The 17884-nt window shown below is 41.3% G+C and overlaps 1 protein-coding gene across 4 annotated transcripts in view; it reads right to left on the minus strand.

Annotated features, from left to right (window-relative positions):
* Nucleotides 1-17797, minus strand: part of GDPD1_1 (Lysophospholipase D gdpd1) — a 32117-nt gene extending 14320 nt beyond the window's left edge. The window contains exons 1-4 of one of the 4 annotated variants that reach the window (XM_051208801.1): nt 10091-10312; nt 9865-10046; nt 5238-5369; nt 90-256 (exon numbers count right to left, since the gene is read on the minus strand). Coding sequence is in view for 3 of the 4 variants with exons in the window: in XM_051208802.1 (XP_051074203.1) it covers nt 254-256; nt 5238-5365; nt 9865-10046; nt 10091-10263 (486 nt within the window). In the remaining variant the exon portion in view is untranslated. Of the gene's footprint in view, nt 1-89; nt 257-5237; nt 5370-9864; nt 10047-10090; nt 10313-12718; nt 12847-17349; nt 17532-17575 lie in introns of those variants that run through there. The other 3 variants (XM_051208802.1, XM_051208800.1, XM_035730753.2) reach the window with 3 other exon arrangements.
* Nucleotides 17798-17884: the final 87 nt, after the last annotated feature.

Consider the following 17884-nt stretch of genomic DNA (forward strand, 5'->3'; position numbering starts at 1 on the left):
GCTAGGATCTTGAGAAATGTATAAACGACTGAATAATATTATAAATTATGAAAATGCTTCTGCTATAGAGATAAAACATAAAAACTCACATGACAGTAGTGGTAGTAGTAGTAATGCACTATTTTATACTAATTAGAAAATTGAACAGAAATGTTGACGTACAAAAAGTCTGATCATACCATAACAAACTTAATTATCGTATGACTTTTTTTGAAGGGAAGAGATTCTCTTGTCATTCACTTTGAAGAATTTCTCACTTATAAGAAGTATGAGAATAAGCACAAAATTATTAGTCATTATGTGGAGGATGATTGAACTTTAATGTGAATGTAAGATGAATAGAAAAATTTACTTTCATAGTAAATTAGTTAAAATATTACGTTGTTAACTAAGATATACTTCTATTAGTATAAGGTCAAATAGAATTGGTGAAAAAACTGAAGTATCATAAATTACAGTAAATTGTCAAGGATTGTAGACTAATATTGACAGTTAAATAAATTATACATACGCTTTTTTGCATTAAAAGTGTGAATATTAATTTTATACCAAGACTTCACTAACCATATACTTTTTGTAAAATAAAGTGAATGAAACTCTAAGAAAACAAATTGGTGCACCAATTTTCATCAACTTTAGAAGTGTTATTTTATGGCTGCCATACATCATTTTGTCCTACAGATAGAACTAACGGATATCTAGTTACAAAATTAAGCTGATCTAACAGACGGAAAAAAACGGTTACCTCCTCGAAAACTGTTTTTCCTTCTGAATACTCAGCAGGATCACATTAACAGCCCAACACGGCTGTTATTATTTGATCTGTCTTCATAATCAGAATTGTTTTAAATATTAACGTTGGGAAATTAATTAATGTATAAATTGCTACGCCTTATAAGTAAATGGTTACATTATTTAAAAAAAGAAACAGCAAATTGGAAATGTTTCTACGACAAAACAGTATTTCTGTACAATTATGTAATAGGAGCATCGTAAAAATATTGCCAACTGATTTTCATTCTTGTGATAAGGAATGACATTAAATAACTAACTGTTAAGACAAAAGTACGTGAAGTTTAAATTCATAATTTATGACGGGCAGTTAACGTATACCATCAAAAACACGAATTTTATAACAACATCCAGTCAGTCAGCTACAACATAGGACCAGGCACATATGTGAATCAGTCCAAGTTGCCACACCTCATTAGCACAACAAGGTGAACAACAAATTCATAGAAGTAGTTAATTCAATGGTTATAATATATAAAAGAAAGATTGTGTATAAGGAATACAGTACAGGAAGAAAGAATTACTTCGTAGAAAGAAACGTATAAAGCGATTTTAATCTCACGGTTTAACGGAAGATAAAGAGTGTATACACAAACGCCATTGTGGTCGATTCTGAGCCATGTCACCCACAGTCTCCAACCATTGGTTACGATAGTCACGCGGACCCCAACCAAGTAGTCTGCATCTACCATCATGACTCAGACTAGAATTTAGTGACATTATGGACCGGTGCCACGTTTCGATTTGGCGGCCCCCAACTAGCAGCTTACGAGTATCTTCTATTTTTAATGGTCACATTTCGCAGCCGTAATGTAGAAAAGAACGAACTGCCGCGCAGTATACTCGTCCTTTTATTGATAGACGGATATCTCGCCTTCGCCACACGTGACATAAGTTGGCAAAAGCCAAATGCGCATTTGAATCCGTGCTGAGATTTCATCAGACACCAACCCATTAGGGCTGATCAGACTTCCAAGATAAGTGAAGTTGTCAACGCGTTCGACTACTTCACTCCCTATCCTTAGTTCAGGTGTTGACGCAGACCAGTCCTGAAGCAACAACTTGCATTTAGAGGGAGAGAAGCGCATTCCAAACATTCTGGCATTGTTGCTCAGTGCTACCAAAAGACTCTGCATTTTATCAGCGTCTTCAACAAGTAGGACTATGCCATTTGCGTATTCTAAGTCGATAAGTGGACCCTCTGGTAGGAGATCAATGCCCGAAAATTCAGTAGACGAGAATGTTATTTCCATCAATAAGTCTATGATGAAGTTAAACAAAAATGGAAAAGTGGACAGCCTTGACGGACACCACTTGAGGTTGCAAAATCAGATGACAGTTCGCCATAAGCTCTGACTCGATTAGTAGTGTTCGAGTAAAGAGCCTTCATAATGTTTACGTATTTCTGTGGTGCACTTTTCAATGACAGACACTGCTACAGAACCTCTTGGTCTACAGGGTCAAATGTTGCTTTTAAATCAAGAAAGACCACCATTGTCGGACGCCGATAAGCATGCCTGTGTTCTAGAACCTGACGAATGGTGAATATGTGGTCGATGCAGTCATGACCAGGTCTGAAGCCAGCTTGATTCTCTCGTGTTTGCAGTTCACGAGTCTTAGTTAAGCGTCTGATAATTATTGAGGCTAATATTTTAGATACTATATTAGTTAAACTAATCCCTCTATGGTTGTCACAGGGTGATTTTAACCCTCTCTTATATATTGGGACGATCACTGATCGCGAACGTTCAGATGGGATTATATCCAGTTCTCAGGTTTAAACTAAAATACTAGTCAACCGGATCGCTAAAATTGGACCACCATCCTTAAAAACCTCTGGAGCCAATCCATCTGGACCAGCTGCCCTTTCTCGTTTCAGATTAACTATAGCCTTTTGAACTTCATTTAGAGTCGGGGACCTATTCCAGTGTTCCATTCAGGCTGTTTGGAAATAGTGGGTAACTGTAGAATAGCTGAAGGCCTGCTGAACTATCCCCTTAAAGTGTTCCGCATTTCGTTCTAAACGTCTAGACTGAGAGCAAACAAGAGTGTCATCTTTTTCCGAAACTGTTTCACTTACATTTGACTCTTTAATTCTAGTATCTTTCATCAGTCTGAAAAGCTGTCTGGTGTTACCAACAGTCACTGCCCTTTCCATCTATTTTGCTTTCGTTACTCATCACTGCCCACGATCGTTCCTTAGACTTTTGGTTAACTTAGATCTGACTTGTTTTCGCTCTTCATTGTGTTCAAAACCTGGTGAGATAAGTTTACGAGAGTCTATCAGTGCAATAAATGCCGCAGAAATCCACTGGTTTTTCGTAACCCTTTAATTCAAATCACCAAGAGATGTCGCTGCTGTTTCCACAGTTTTTCGTATGTCTTCCTAAGCAACATCTGGGTCAGTCTCGTTTTCAAGATTGTCTAAGTATGACCTCAGTTGTTCCTGGAATCTACTTTTCACTTTTTCGTCACTGACCTCGACTCTAATGAGTCTTCATAATGTGATTTTTCTGCGTCCAGTGAGGCACAAGCAGATGCGTGCCCGTACTAGGGCATGGTCGGAGTCCAAGCAGGCATTCCAGAATGAGCGACCATCTCCTATCGACCCTCTCCAACGATAACTGATGGCAATATAGTCTATTTGAGTTCATCGTTGGTTTGGTGCAGGGGGTCGCCATGTTAGACGACGTCTTTCCTTATGCTTAAAATTTGTCTTTGTCAAAAATAAACGACTGTCTGAGCACAGTTGCAGCAGACGATCACCATTATCTGTTCGCTGAACCGGAATACTAAAATACCCACCTAAATGCCTTTCTGTTTGGTTTAAGCTACCTATCTGGGCATTAAAGTCACCTGCTACAAGTACTATGTCTGGACGTTTAGCTTTCTGAAGAAGTTCAGATAGCTTTCTGTAAAATTCATCTTTCACTTCATCTAAGCTGCAGTCAGTAAGAGCGTAGGCAGAAACGACGAAAAGGCAACGACGTGTGTCCCTATCCTTCCGAGTTTTTACGGAGCCGTCTAGCCGAACAGCACATAAACGACTGTTCACGGGGATCCACTCTAATAGTGCTTGTTCTGCCCTCGTACTTAGTACTATGCTTACACTCTCAAGTCTAACAGAACTAGTCATCGGGACGCCAGATACACGGAGGGTGTATCTCGTTGGCTCTCCGTTTTGACGAGATGAGGTCAAGTGAATGACCACACTAGGATCCTGTGTGCGTGTTTCGGAAACACAACATGCATCAATGGTACGGGATCCTAGGGTCTTAGCCAAGGAGGCCTGCTGACCGATTTGACATAATGTGCATACATTGAAGGCTCCGATGTGTAGTTTGGAGCGAGGCTTCAGTAGACCTGGGACAGTGTTTTGCGCACTAGAATCGTTGGCTATGGTGACACTCGAGTTGAAAGCCAAAAGAGGAAGTTTAGAGTTCAAAGTCGAAGTACGAGGAATAATGGGAATCGAAGAGGGAAATTGATAATGAATACTGTAGCATTGAGTGCTGATAGAGTTATGAGGGCGGTTATCACTTCCCAGTTGCCCACACTGTGGAAGGGTTCTTCTGAAGGTACCTGAAAAAGAAAGTGGATTAGAGGTGGTCTTAGCGACCTGAGAGTGTGACCGCAGTTCCCAAGAAACAACTGCTTGAGGCCGGTCACACACGACCTCTTGTGAGTAATTTTCGAATCAACCTTATACTTGTTGGAACTTCGCCACCGGAGACGGATATCCGTGGAATAAGGCGAGGTGTGCATTTTTAGGGTCGACGTTTTGTAACCCTACCCCTCCTTGTGGGAAGGCAGCATCGCTGTTATGCCGTTTTTCTGAAGGAAACACCTTACTGCCGTCATACTTCTGTACAGTCAGCAGTACGACTTCACCCTCAAACCTCGAGTTTGCTGCTTTGAGTCTTACTGCTGTTCAACCGACCTGTCTGGCATGGTAGGACCTTGAGGAATGAATGTTCCAGGCAGTACAGTTCGTTTGATTCATCACGTTAGGCAAGCCCGACCACTACGTCAAGGTGGCAGCAATGATCGAGACGCGATGCGAAGTAGATTTATACACCGATGGTAGTCGCAGAAACGACGTGAACCCTTCCTAAATACAAGGACAGCTATCGACTCAATCCATGACATAGAGGCACTCTAATTGCTAGGCATTTGTAAACAACTCAGTCAGTTCCTTAACCAGAAAATCGCTGCAATCGTTAAAAGAGGCCAGAGGTAAGTCAACTGGGCATGGCGATTTGTGATGCCTTGTGAGTTCCTTGCAGACTTCCGCCTCGTTAGGTGGGTCAGTTCTTAAGTGTATTACGAACGTCGGATATCGGCAAAATATACAACGGTCATATAAAGTGAAGCTATACATAAAGAAAAGATAAAAACTGGGGTCAAAGGAGTACACATAAATAAATATGAAGTCACAAACTAACCTCATTGATGAGAAGATTGTCATTAACTTTAATATCAATATTGATGGGGGTATTTGGAAACTTATTAAACAAGTCCTCTAATCGTGGAATTTTATATGAGGAGGGAGACTCCGCAATACAAAAGGAGCCTAACTGGGGTAGAGATAAGAAATCACAGTTAGTTAAATGATTATTGATGTAGGAAATTCAGATGTTAACCAATGCACAGAATAGAGGTCAACAAAAAACCGAAGACATGATAACGACTAGTTCAAGTTCATGCAAATTTAAAGTTGTATGATAAGAATCTATTGATGAAAATCTGTTATGCAACATACCTCAATTAACGAAGCCTTATTACTACTTTTGATAGAGTCAGGAATGTTATTTTTGTATGTGTTTAAGGTTATTAAACATTGATACAATTGGATCTCGAAAATAGTGTGGGACACACATATAAAGAGATAACGATATGGGCCCTCCCTCCCTCTCGAAATGCTCTCACACGGCCACGCGTATACAGCCTCTGCCAGGGAAGTCCTATTCACTGTCTTCTCGTGGCGGGGGTGTTGTTTACGAAAATGAGAAAACGAAAAGCGAATGTCAGTCGGTCAGTCAGCTACAACATAGGACCAGGCACATATATTCATCGATCCAAGTTGCCATACCTCATTAACACAACAAGATGGACACCGGATTCATAAAAGTAGTTAATTCAGAGGTGGTAATATATAAAAAAGATTGCAATAAGGATATAGTACAGGAAGAAAGAATTAGTTAGTACAAAGAAAGATATGAAGCGATTTTAATCTCATAGTTTAAAGGAAGACAAAGAGTGTATACACCGACGCCATTGTGATCGATTCTGAGCCATATCACCTACATTCTCCAACCATTGGTTACGATAGTCACGCGGACCCAAACCAAGTAGTCTGCATCTACCAACATGGCTCAGACTAGAAGTTAGTGACTTCAAGCACTGATGCCACGTTTTGGTTTGGCCGCCCCTAACTTTCTTCCAACCATCTCTAATACCGGATAGCATTGCACGTCGTGGTAATCGGTATTCAGGCATACGTAACACGTGGCCCAACCATCTCAGTCGATGAAGATTCATAACCTCATCAACTGATTTACCATCATTCCCTAATACCCTGCGTCTAACCGCACTATTACTTACCCGGTGATCCCAGCAGACGCCAGCAATATTTCTAAGGCATCTGTGGTCAAATACTAATAGCTTACGAGTGTCTTCTACTCTTAATGGCCATGTTTCGCTGCCGTAAATTAAAACAGAACGGACTGCCGGGCAGGATACTCGTCCTTTTATTGATAGACGGATATCTCGCCTTCGCCACACGTGACATAAGTTGGCAAAAGCCAAATGCGCATTTGAACCCGTGCTGAGATTTCATCAGACACCAACCCATTAGGGCTGATCAGACTTCCAAGATAAGTGAAGTTGTCAACGCGTTCGACTACTTCACTCCCTATCCTTAGTTCAGGTGTTGACGCAGACCAGTCCTGAAGCAACAACTTGCATTTAGAGGGAGAGAAGCGCATTCCAAACATTCTGGCATTGTTGCTCAGTGCTACCAAAAGACTCTGCATTTTATCAGCGTCTTCAACAAGTAGGACTATGCCATTTGCGTATTCTAAGTCGATAAGTGGACCCTCTGGTAGGAGATCAATGCCCGAAAATTCAGTAGACGAGAATGTTATTTCCATCAATAAGTCTATGATGAAGTTAAACAAAAATGGAAAAAGTGGACAGCCTTGACGGACACCACTTGAGGTTGCAAAATCAGATGACAGTTCGCCATAAGCTCTGACTCGATTAGTAGTGTTCGAGTAAAGAGCCTTCATAATGTTTACGTATTTCTGTGGTGCACTTTTCAATGACAGACACTGCTACAGAACCTCTTGGTCTACAGGGTCAAATGTTGCTTTTAAATCAAGAAAGACCACCATTGTCGGACGCCGATAAGCATGCCTGTGTTCTAGAACCTGACGAATGGTGAATATGTGGTCGATGCAGTCATGACCAGGTCTGAAGCCAGCTTGATTCTCTCGTGTTTGCAGTTCACGAGTCTTAGTTAAGCGTCTGATAATTATTGAGGCTAATATTTTAGATACTATATTAGTTAAACTAATCCCTCTATGGTTGTCACAGGGTGATTTTAACCCTCTCTTATATATTGGGACGATCACTGATCGCGAACGTTCAGATGGGATTATATCCAGTTCTCAGGTTTAAACTAAAATACTAGTCAACCGGATCGCTAAAATTGGACCACCATCCTTAAAAACCTCTGGAGCCAATCCATCTGGACCAGCTGCCCTTTCTCGTTTCAGATTAACTATAGGCTTTCGAACTTCTGCTAGAGTTGGAGGACCTACTTCAATGTTGCATTTACACTGTCTGGGAATGGAGAGTAGTTGTAGAGTAGCTGAAGGCCAGCTGAACTGTTCCCGAAAGTGTTCCGCCCATCGTTCTAAACGTCTGGACCGAGAGTAGATGCGGGGTCGTCTTTTTCCGAAATAGTTTGACTTACACTTGATTTATTAATTCCAGTTTCTTTTATTAGTCTGTAGAGCTGTCTTGTGTTCCCTGTAGTCGCCGCCTTTTACATCTCTTTTGCTTTCGTTGCCCACCACTGCTCACGGTCGTTCCTTAGACTTTTGCTTAACCTAGATCTGATTTGTTGCGCTCTTCATCGTGTTCAGAGCCTGATGGGATGAGTTTATTAGAATCCATCAGTGCAATAGACCTAGAGGAAATCCATTGGTTTTTTGTAACCCTGTGGTTTAAATCACTGAGAGATGTCACAGCTGTTTGTATAGCTTTCCAAGCAACATCTGGGTCAGCCTCGTTTTCAGAACTACCTCATTGTGACCTCAGTTGTTCCTGGAATCTACTTTTGGTTTTCTCGCTACTCAATCCAGTTCTAATGAGTCTTTTTACTGTGACTTTTTTGCGTCCAGTGAGGCGCAAGCAGATGCGTGCTCGTATTAGGGCATGGTCGGAGTCCAAGCAGGTACTCCAGAATGAGCGACAATCTTCTACCGACCCTCTCCAACGATGACTGATGGCAATATAGTCTATTTGAGTCCATCGTTGGTTTGGTGTATGGGGTCTCCATGTTAGACGATGTCTCTCCTTATGCTTAAAATTTGAGTTTGCTGAAAATAAACGATTGTCTGACCACAGTTGCAGCAGACGATCACCATTATCTGTTCGCTGAACCGGAATACTAAAATACCCACCTAAATGCCTTTCTGTTTGGTTTAAGCTACCTATCTGGGCATTAAAGTCACCTGCTACAAGTACTATGTCTGGACGTTTAGCTTTCTGAAGAAGTTCAGATAGCTTTCTGTAAAATTCATCTTTTACTTCATCTGAGCTGCAGTCAGTAAGAGCGTAGGCAGAAACGACGAAAAGGCAACGACGTGTGTCCCTATCCTTCCGAGTTTTTACGGAGCCGTCTAGCCGAACAGCACATAAACGACTGTTAACGGGGATACACTCTAACAGTGCTTGTTCCGCCCTCATGTTTAGTGCTATCCCTACTCCTGCCAGTCCACGAGAGCTGGCCGTCGGGTCACCAGATACACGGAGGGTGTGCCTCGTCGGCTCTCCGTTTTGCCGAGGTGAGGTCAAGTGAATGACCACACTGGGATCCTGTATGCGTGTTTCAGCGAATGTCCGGCGCTTTAATCAGATCCGAAACCAATGGTGCACATAGGGCCCAGTATCCTGTGGGAAAAAAATGGCGTATGAACCAATTTCTTGGCCACCGGCTACCATGGGACTGATCTCCTCACGATGCTCCACTGCCTTGTGGGTTAGACCTTTAGGTCAAAGGCTGGGGGTGTGGCCCCTAAGAAAACCACCTACTTCGGTCTGGGCACTCGAGCAGTATCACAGCCCTCACACATATCAAATGAGATTCGTGGGGCACACATATTTGGTGCCCTTTTGTACCAATATTTATCTGTTCAAATAATTAAATAAAATAAGAGTGACAGAAAACAACTGGGTAGGTAATTAAGAATTCTATCAATAAAATTGACCGGAATACCTTGCCGATTTTCGAAATCCATGCATTGTATTGAAACAGAATATGTTGTGACAGAAAGCACAGAAGCTTTTCGGCATTAATTAAAGGTGCAAACACGTCACAACATGTGGATATTACACAGTCATTTATGAGTCCTTATTTTTATACCACACAAGTCTGCAACTACATCTTATAACTATCAAGTGAGATCAAATCAGTAATACCCTCCTACTTTTAATCAAACTATATACATACTGATGTTTAAGCACGTTAAAAGCACTCAACTGCAGAAACTACTGTGAACTCATGGAAGAAATGAACCGCTTAAACATGGTATATAGCTTCTTATACTCCTAAGGGATCCCCAGGACTTTTACTCATTTCCAGCACGTAAAACGCCTTTGATTTGTAGAGAAGCAAGTAGTTGAAAGACCCTGAATAGTTATAAAGTTATCTTGAGAGAACAACAATCTAGTTTGTTCACTCGTCACAATACACTAAAGAATACTGATATTAGATCTAACAATAAAGGCTGGATTGATATCAGTTAAAAATAAAAAAACGACACAGCTAAAATGACTTTATACCTGGGGTGAACTGAACTTCAATTACTCTAAGGTATCTAGGTAAATCTTCGTATGAAAATTCTTTCACTAAACCCGACACTCCAGTAGAACGATCTAGCGTATTATCATGAAATACGACAACCTGATTATCTTTCGTGATATGACAATCAGTCTCGAACATATTTGTGCCAACAAGCAAAGAGCTAGGTGTGATCAACGTACAATTATGACAAATGCTCATTCATACCTACTGAAAGCCTCTAAAGTATTTTCAATCTGTTCTCCTGAACCACCCCGGTGACTAATATGAGAAGCTTCGAAAGGAAGCCGCTTTCTTCTGAGAAATATGATCGGTCTCCTCAGCAGAATATATGACGTGGAAGAGTAAGCAACAAACACTGTCGCGATGAAACCCAGCATGTCTGAATACCCTACTGTACACCCGCATTCGAAGTGAACTCATAATTTGTAGGCCATGAGAAATAGGTCGTGCAAACAAAAATGAGAACTTCAATGTCTGTATATCTTAAAACCAGCCTTAAAATGCACGATATTTCAGATTTTCAATTAAAATTGATCACATGCTGAAGATTTATAGAGGATTGACCTCTGATTTCAAAAGCTTGCATATATTAAACCGTAACTACGTTAGGCGACTGATCCAAATGATCTGTCTTGAACTTAATGTTCGGTAGATTAATTTTCTTTTTGAGTTTTACCAGAACTATTAGTCGGCTGTGGTTTTGCCTCAGCTTACTATTCGGTTTCCCAGTTTTTCACGTCAACGTTAGCCAACTAATCCAGATGAAATTTGAAATCAACCCATACGGAGGGCACACCAACAATGACCTTAACTGACTTTCTGATTTAAACTAAAAATTATACCGAAATCAGCACTGATTCGATATTGATATTTATAAACACAAAATACTTGTACTACTTGTAGGTTAAACTATTAATCAACAGCTATTACTACACCTTACAACGACTTAATAAAATATCTCTACATGGAATCATTCTTAATTGTCATAATCTCACTTTGTTGAACTATTAATCTTCATGTGGATTTCTATTTTCGCGTTTTTGGAATAAAAGCAAACATTTCGAAAATACTCTATGAAATTTCTCTCGGCCAGTTGCTGCCGCCCCTTTCTGATTTATCTTTCAGCTTGTCAGCACCGGGAGGATTATTATCATTCTTCTGGTAACCTCCAAGGCGCGACAATCCCACTAAATTTGTTATCGAATTAACGTCACGCTGATTCTGGTGTGAGAGTTGTGTTGTGGTACAGGTCCTAACCACACAATCCTCAAAGCTAAACACGAGGCAACTGGGAAAATAGATATTCAACATTTGATGCGGGGAAAATCAAAACGACGGAGAAGGCGAGAAGAAAAAGTCAATTGAATCTAACTGAGTGGCATGGCTCAGCCTCACAGGCATGGTCGCTCTATATGACTTGCTTTCACTCATACTAAATGTATTTTTCTATCTCCAGAATGAATGTGTTCTCCGTTATATATTGGTAATTGTTGCGATCCGACAAGTCAGTGTAGGGAGTGATGTGACTCCTTCGTAAGAACTTATAGATTAGGCAGATAAAACATGAAAAATCTACAATTTTACGATTGGTCGCAAGTGGAAGGTTGACATCATCCATTTTCAGTTTGAAAAGGACAGGAGGCTTGATGGCCTGTGTTAGTCCTGGCAATGGTGGTCTCTCAGCTGATACAACTTTTTTTGATAGAGTCGACAGATGGAGCCTCAGACACGTGCTGAGGTAATGAATTCCACTCGTTGATGATTTGATGGGAAAGTCAATAGTCGGCTGACAAGTAATTTGTTCTGAGCTGGTGAATGTTTTGGAGTGTCCTCATAAATTCTCTGCTTTGGAAGACACGAAAAATGAGGGCATATCAGGTGCAAATTTAGCATTGAGTGCTGATAGAGTTATGAGGGCGGTTATCACTTCCCAGTTGCCCACACTGTGGAAGGGTTCTTCTGAAGGTACCTGAAAAAGAAAGTGGATTAGAGGTGGTCTTAGCGACCTGAGAGTGTGACCGCAGTTCCCAAGAAACAACTGCTTGAGGCCGGTCACACACGACCTCTTGTGAGTAATTTTCGAATCAACCTTATACTTGTTGGAACTTCGCCACCGGAGACGGATATCCGTGGAATAAGGCGAGGTGTGCATTTTTAGGGTCGACGTTTTGTAACCCTACCCCTCCTTGTGGGAAGGCAGCATCGCTGTTATGCCGTTTTTCTGAAGGAAACACCTTACTGCCGTCATACTTCTGTACAGTCAGCAGTACGACTTCACCCTCAAACCTCGAGTTTGCTGCTTTGAGTCTTACTGCTGTTCAACCGACCTGTCTGGCATGGTAGGACCTTGAGGAATGAATGTTCCAGGCAGTACAGTTCGTTTGATTGATCACGTTAGGCAAGCCCGACCACTACGTCAAGGTGGCAGCAATGATCGAGACGCGATGCGAAGTAGATTTATACACCGATGGTAGTCGCAGAAACGACGTGAACCCTTCCTAAATACAAGGACAGCTATCGACTCAATCCATGACATAGAGGCACTCTAATTGCTAGGCATTTGTAAACAACTCAGTCAGTTCCTTAACCAGAAAATCGCTGCAATCGTTAAAAGAGGCCAGAGGTAAGTCAACTGGGCATGGCGATTTGTGATGCCTTGTGAGTTCCTTGCAGACTTCCGCCTCGTTAGGTGGGTCAGTTCTTAAGTGTATTACGAACGTCGGATATCGGCAAAATATACAACGGTCATATAAAGTGAAGCTATACATAAAGAAAAGATAAAAACTGGGGTCAAAGGAGTACACATAAATAAATATGAAGTCACAAACTAACCTCATTGATGAGAAGATTGTCATTAACTTTAATATCAATATTGATGGGGGTATTTGGAAACTTATTAAACAAGTCCTCTAATCGTGGAATTTTATATGAGGAGGGAGACTCCGCAATACAAAAGGAGCCTAACTGGGGTAGAGATAAGAAATCACAGTTAGTTAAATGATTATTGATGTAGGAAATTCAGATGTTAACCAATGCACAGAATAGAGGTCAACAAAAAACCGAAGACATGATAACGACTAGTTCAAGTTCATGCAAATTTAAAGTTGTATGATAAGAATCTATTGATGAAAATCTGTTATGCAACATACCTCAATTAACGAAGCCTTATTACTACTTTTGATAGAGTCAGGAATGTTATTTTTGTATGTGTTTAAGGTTATTAAACATTGATACAATTGGATCTCGAAAATAGTGTGGGACACACATATAAAGAGATAACGATATGGGCCCTCCCTCCCTCTCGAAATGCTCTCACACGGCCACGCGTATACAGCCTCTGCCAGGGAAGTCCTATTCACTGTCTTCTCGTGGCGGGGGTGTTGTTTACGAAAATGAGAAAACGAAAAGCGAATGTCAGTCGGTCAGTCAGCTACAACATAGGACCAGGCACATATATTCATCGATCCAAGTTGCCATACCTCATTAACACAACAAGATGGACACCGGATTCATAAAAGTAGTTAATTCAGAGGTGGTAATATATAAAAAAAAGATTGCAATAAGGATATAGTACAGGAAGAAAGAATTAGTTAGTACAAAGAAAGATATGAAGCGATTTTAATCTCATAGTTTAAAGGAAGACAAAGAGTGTATACACCGACGCCATTGTGATCGATTCTGAGCCATATCACCTACATTCTCCAACCATTGGTTACGATAGTCACGCGGACCCAAACCAAGTAGTCTGCATCTACCAACATGGCTCAGACTAGAAGTTAGTGACTTCAAGCACTGATGCCACGTTTTGGTTTGGCCGCCCCTAACTTTCTTCCAACCATCTCTAATACCGGATAGCATTGCACGTCGTGGTAATCGGTATTCAGGCATACGTAACACGTGGCCCAACCATCTCAGTCGATGAAGATTCATAACCTCATCAACTGATTTACCATCATTCCCTAATACCCTGCGTCTAACCGCACTATTACTTACCCGGTGATCCCAGCAGACGCCAGCAATATTTCTAAGGAATCTGTGGTCAAATACTAATAGCTTACGAGTGTCTTCTACTCTTAATGGCCATGTTTCGCTGCCGTAAATTAAAACAGAACGGACTGCCGGGCAGGATACTCGTCCTTTTATTGATAGACGGATATCTCGCCTTCGCCACACGTGACATAAGTTGGCAAAAGCCAAATGCGCATTTGAACCCGTGCTGAGATTTCATCAGACACCAACCCATTAGGGCTGATCAGACTTCCAAGATAAGTGAAGTTGTCAACGCGTTCGACTACTTCACTCCCTATCCTTAGTTCAGGTGTTGACGCAGACCAGTCCTGAAGCAACAACTTGCATTTAGAGGGAGAGAAGCGCATTCCAAACATTCTGGCATTGTTGCTCAGTGCTACCAAAAGACTCTGCATTTTATCAGCGTCTTCAACAAGTAGGACTATGCCATTTGCGTATTCTAAGTCGATAAGTGGACCCTCTGGTAGGAGATCAATGCCCGAAAATTCAGTAGACGAGAATGTTATTTCCATCAATAAGTCTATGATGAAGTTAAACAAAAATGGAAAAAGTGGACAGCCTTGACGGACACCACTTGAGGTTGCAAAATCAGATGACAGTTCGCCATAAGCTCTGACTCGATTAGTAGTGTTCGAGTAAAGAGCCTTCATAATGTTTACGTATTTCTGTGGTGCACTTTTCAATGACAGACACTGCTACAGAACCTCTTGGTCTACAGGGTCAAATGTTGCTTTTAAATCAAGAAAGACCACCATTGTCGGACGCCGATAAGCATGCCTGTGTTCTAGAACCTGACGAATGGTGAATATGTGGTCGATGCAGTCATGACCAGGTCTGAAGCCAGCTTGATTCTCTCGTGTTTGCAGTTCACGAGTCTTAGTTAAGCGTCTGATAATTATTGAGGCTAATATTTTAGATACTATATTAGTTAAACTAATCCCTCTATGGTTGTCACAGGGTGATTTTAACCCTCTCTTATATATTGGGACGATCACTGATCGCGAACGTTCAGATGGGATTATATCCAGTTCTCAGGTTTAAACTAAAATACTAGTCAACCGGATCGCTAAAATTGGACCACCATCCTTAAAAACCTCTGGAGCCAATCCATCTGGACCAGCTGCCCTTTCTCGTTTCAGATTAACTATAGGCTTTCGAACTTCTGCTAGAGTTGGAGGACCTACTTCAATGTTGCATTTACACTGTCTGGGAATGGAGAGTAGTTGTAGAGTAGCTGAAGGCCAGCTGAACTGTTCCCGAAAGTGTTCCGCCCATCGTTCTAAACGTCTGGACCGAGAGTAGATGCGGGGGTCGTCTTTTTCCGAAATAGTTTGACTTACACTTGATTTATTAATTCCAGTTTCTTTTATTAGTCTGTAGAGCTGTCTTGTGTTCCCTGTAGTCGCCGCCTTTTACATCTCTTTTGCTTTCGTTGCCCACCACTGCTCACGGTCGTTCCTTAGACTTTTGCTTAACCTAGATCTGATTTGTTGCGCTCTTCATCGTGTTCAGAGCCTGATGGGATGAGTTTATTAGAATCCATCAGTGCAATAGACCTAGAGGAAATCCATTGGTTTTTTGTAACCCTGTGGTTTAAATCACTGATAGATGTCACTGCTGTTTGTATAGCTTTCCAAGCAACATCTGGGTCAGCCTCGTTTTCAGAACTACCTCATTGTGACCTCAGTTGTTCCTGGAATCTACTTTTGGTTTTCTCGCTACTCAATCCAGTTCTAATGAGTCTTTTTACTGTGACTTTTTTGCGTCCAGTGAGGCGCAAGCAGTTGCGTGCTCGTATTAGGGCATGGTCGGAGTCCAAGCAGGTACTCCAGAATGAGCGACAATCTTCTACCGACCCTCTCCAACGATGACTGATGGCAATATAGTCTATTTGAGTCCATCGTTGGTTTGGTGTATGGGGTCACCATGTTAGACGATGTCTCTCCTTATGCTTAAAATTTGAGTTTGCTGAAAATAAACGATTGTCTGACCACAGTTGCAGCAGACGATCACCATTATCTGTTCGCTGAACCGGAATACTAAAATACCCACCTAAATGCCTTTCTGTTTGGTTTAAGCTACCTATCTGGGCATTAAAGTCACCTGCTACAAGTACTATGTCTGGACGTTTAGCTTTCTGAAGAAGTTCAGATAGCTTTCTGTAAAATTCATCTTTCACTTCATCTAAGCTGCAGTCAGTAAGAGCGTAGGCAGAAACGACGAAAAGGCAACGACGTGTGTCCCTATCCTTCCGAGTTTTTACGGAGCCGTCTAGCCGAACAGCACATAAACGACTGTTAACGGGGATACACTCTAACAGTGCTTGTTCCGCCCTCATGTTTAGTGCTATCCCTACTCCTGCCAGTCCACGAGAGCTGGCCGTCGGGTCACCAGATACACGGAGGGTGTGCCTCGTCGGCTCTCCGTTTTGCCGAGGTGAGGTCAAGTGAATGACCACACTGGGATCCTGTATGCGTGTTTCAGCGAATGTCCGGCGCTTTAACCAGATCCGAAACCAATGGTGCACATAGGGCCCAGTATCCTGTGGGAAAAAAATGGCGTATGAACCAATTTCTTGGCCACCGGCTACCATTGGACTGGATCTCCTCACGATGCTCCACTGCCTTGTGGGTTAGACCTTTAGGTCAAAGGCTGGGGGTGTGGCCCCCTAAGAAAACCACCTACTTCGGTCTGGGCACTCGAGCAGTATCACAGCCCTCACACATATCAAATGAGATTCGTGGGGCACACATATTTGGTGCCCTTTTGTACCAATATTTATCTGTTCAAATAATTAAATAAAATAAGAGTGACAGAAAACAACTGGGTAGGTAATTAAGAATTCTATCAATAAAATTGACCGGAATACCTTGCCGATTTTCGAAATCCATGCATTGTATTGAAACAGAATATGTTGTGACAGAAAGCACAGAAGCTTTTCGGCATTAATTAAAGGTGCAAACACGTCACAACATGTGGATATTACACAGTCATTTATGAGTCCTTATTTTTATACCACACAAGTCTGCAACTACATCTTATAACTATCAAGTGAGATCAAATCAGTAATACCCTCCTACTTTTAATCAAACTATATACATACTGATGTTTAAGCACGTTAAAAGCACTCAACTGCAGAAACTACTGTGAACTCATGGAAGAAATGAACCGCTTAAACATGGTATATAGCTTCTTATACTCCTAAGGGATCCCCAGGACTTTTACTCATTTCCAGCACGTAAAACGCCTTTGATTTGTAGAGAAGCAAGTAGTTGAAAGACCCTGAATAGTTATAAAGTTATCTTGAGAGAACAACAATCTAGTTTGTTCACTCGTCACAATACACTAAAGAATACTGATATTAGATCTAACAATAAAGGCTGGATTGATATCAGTTAAAAATAAAAAACGACACAGCTAAAATGACTTTATACCTGGGGTGAACTGAACTTCAATTACTCTAAGGTATCTAGGTAAATCTTCGTATGAAAATTCTTTCACTAAACCCGACACTCCAGTAGAACGATCTAGCGTATTATCATGAAATACGACAACCTGATTATCTTTCGTGATATGACAATCAGTCTCGAACATATTTGTGCCAACAAGCAAAGAGCTAGGTGTGATCAACGTACAATTATGACAAATGCTCATTCATACCTACTGAAAGCCTCTAAAGTATTTTCAATCTGTTCTCCTGAACCACCCCGGTGACTAATATGAGAAGCTTCGAAAGGAAGCCGCTTTCTTCTGAGAAATATGATCGGTCTCCTCAGCAGAATATATGACGTGGAAGAGTAAGCAACAAACACTGTCGCGATGAAACCCAGCATGTCTGAATACCCTACTGTACACCCGCATTCGAAGTGAACTCATAATTTGTAGGCCATGAGAAATAGGTCGTGCAAACAAAAATGAGAACTTCAATGTCTGTATATCTTAAAACCAGCCTTAAAAATGCACGATATT

Source organism: Schistosoma haematobium, chromosome 1, assembly GCF_000699445.3.
Source record: "Schistosoma haematobium chromosome 1, whole genome shotgun sequence".
NCBI lineage: Eukaryota > Metazoa > Platyhelminthes > Trematoda > Strigeidida > Schistosomatidae > Schistosoma > Schistosoma haematobium.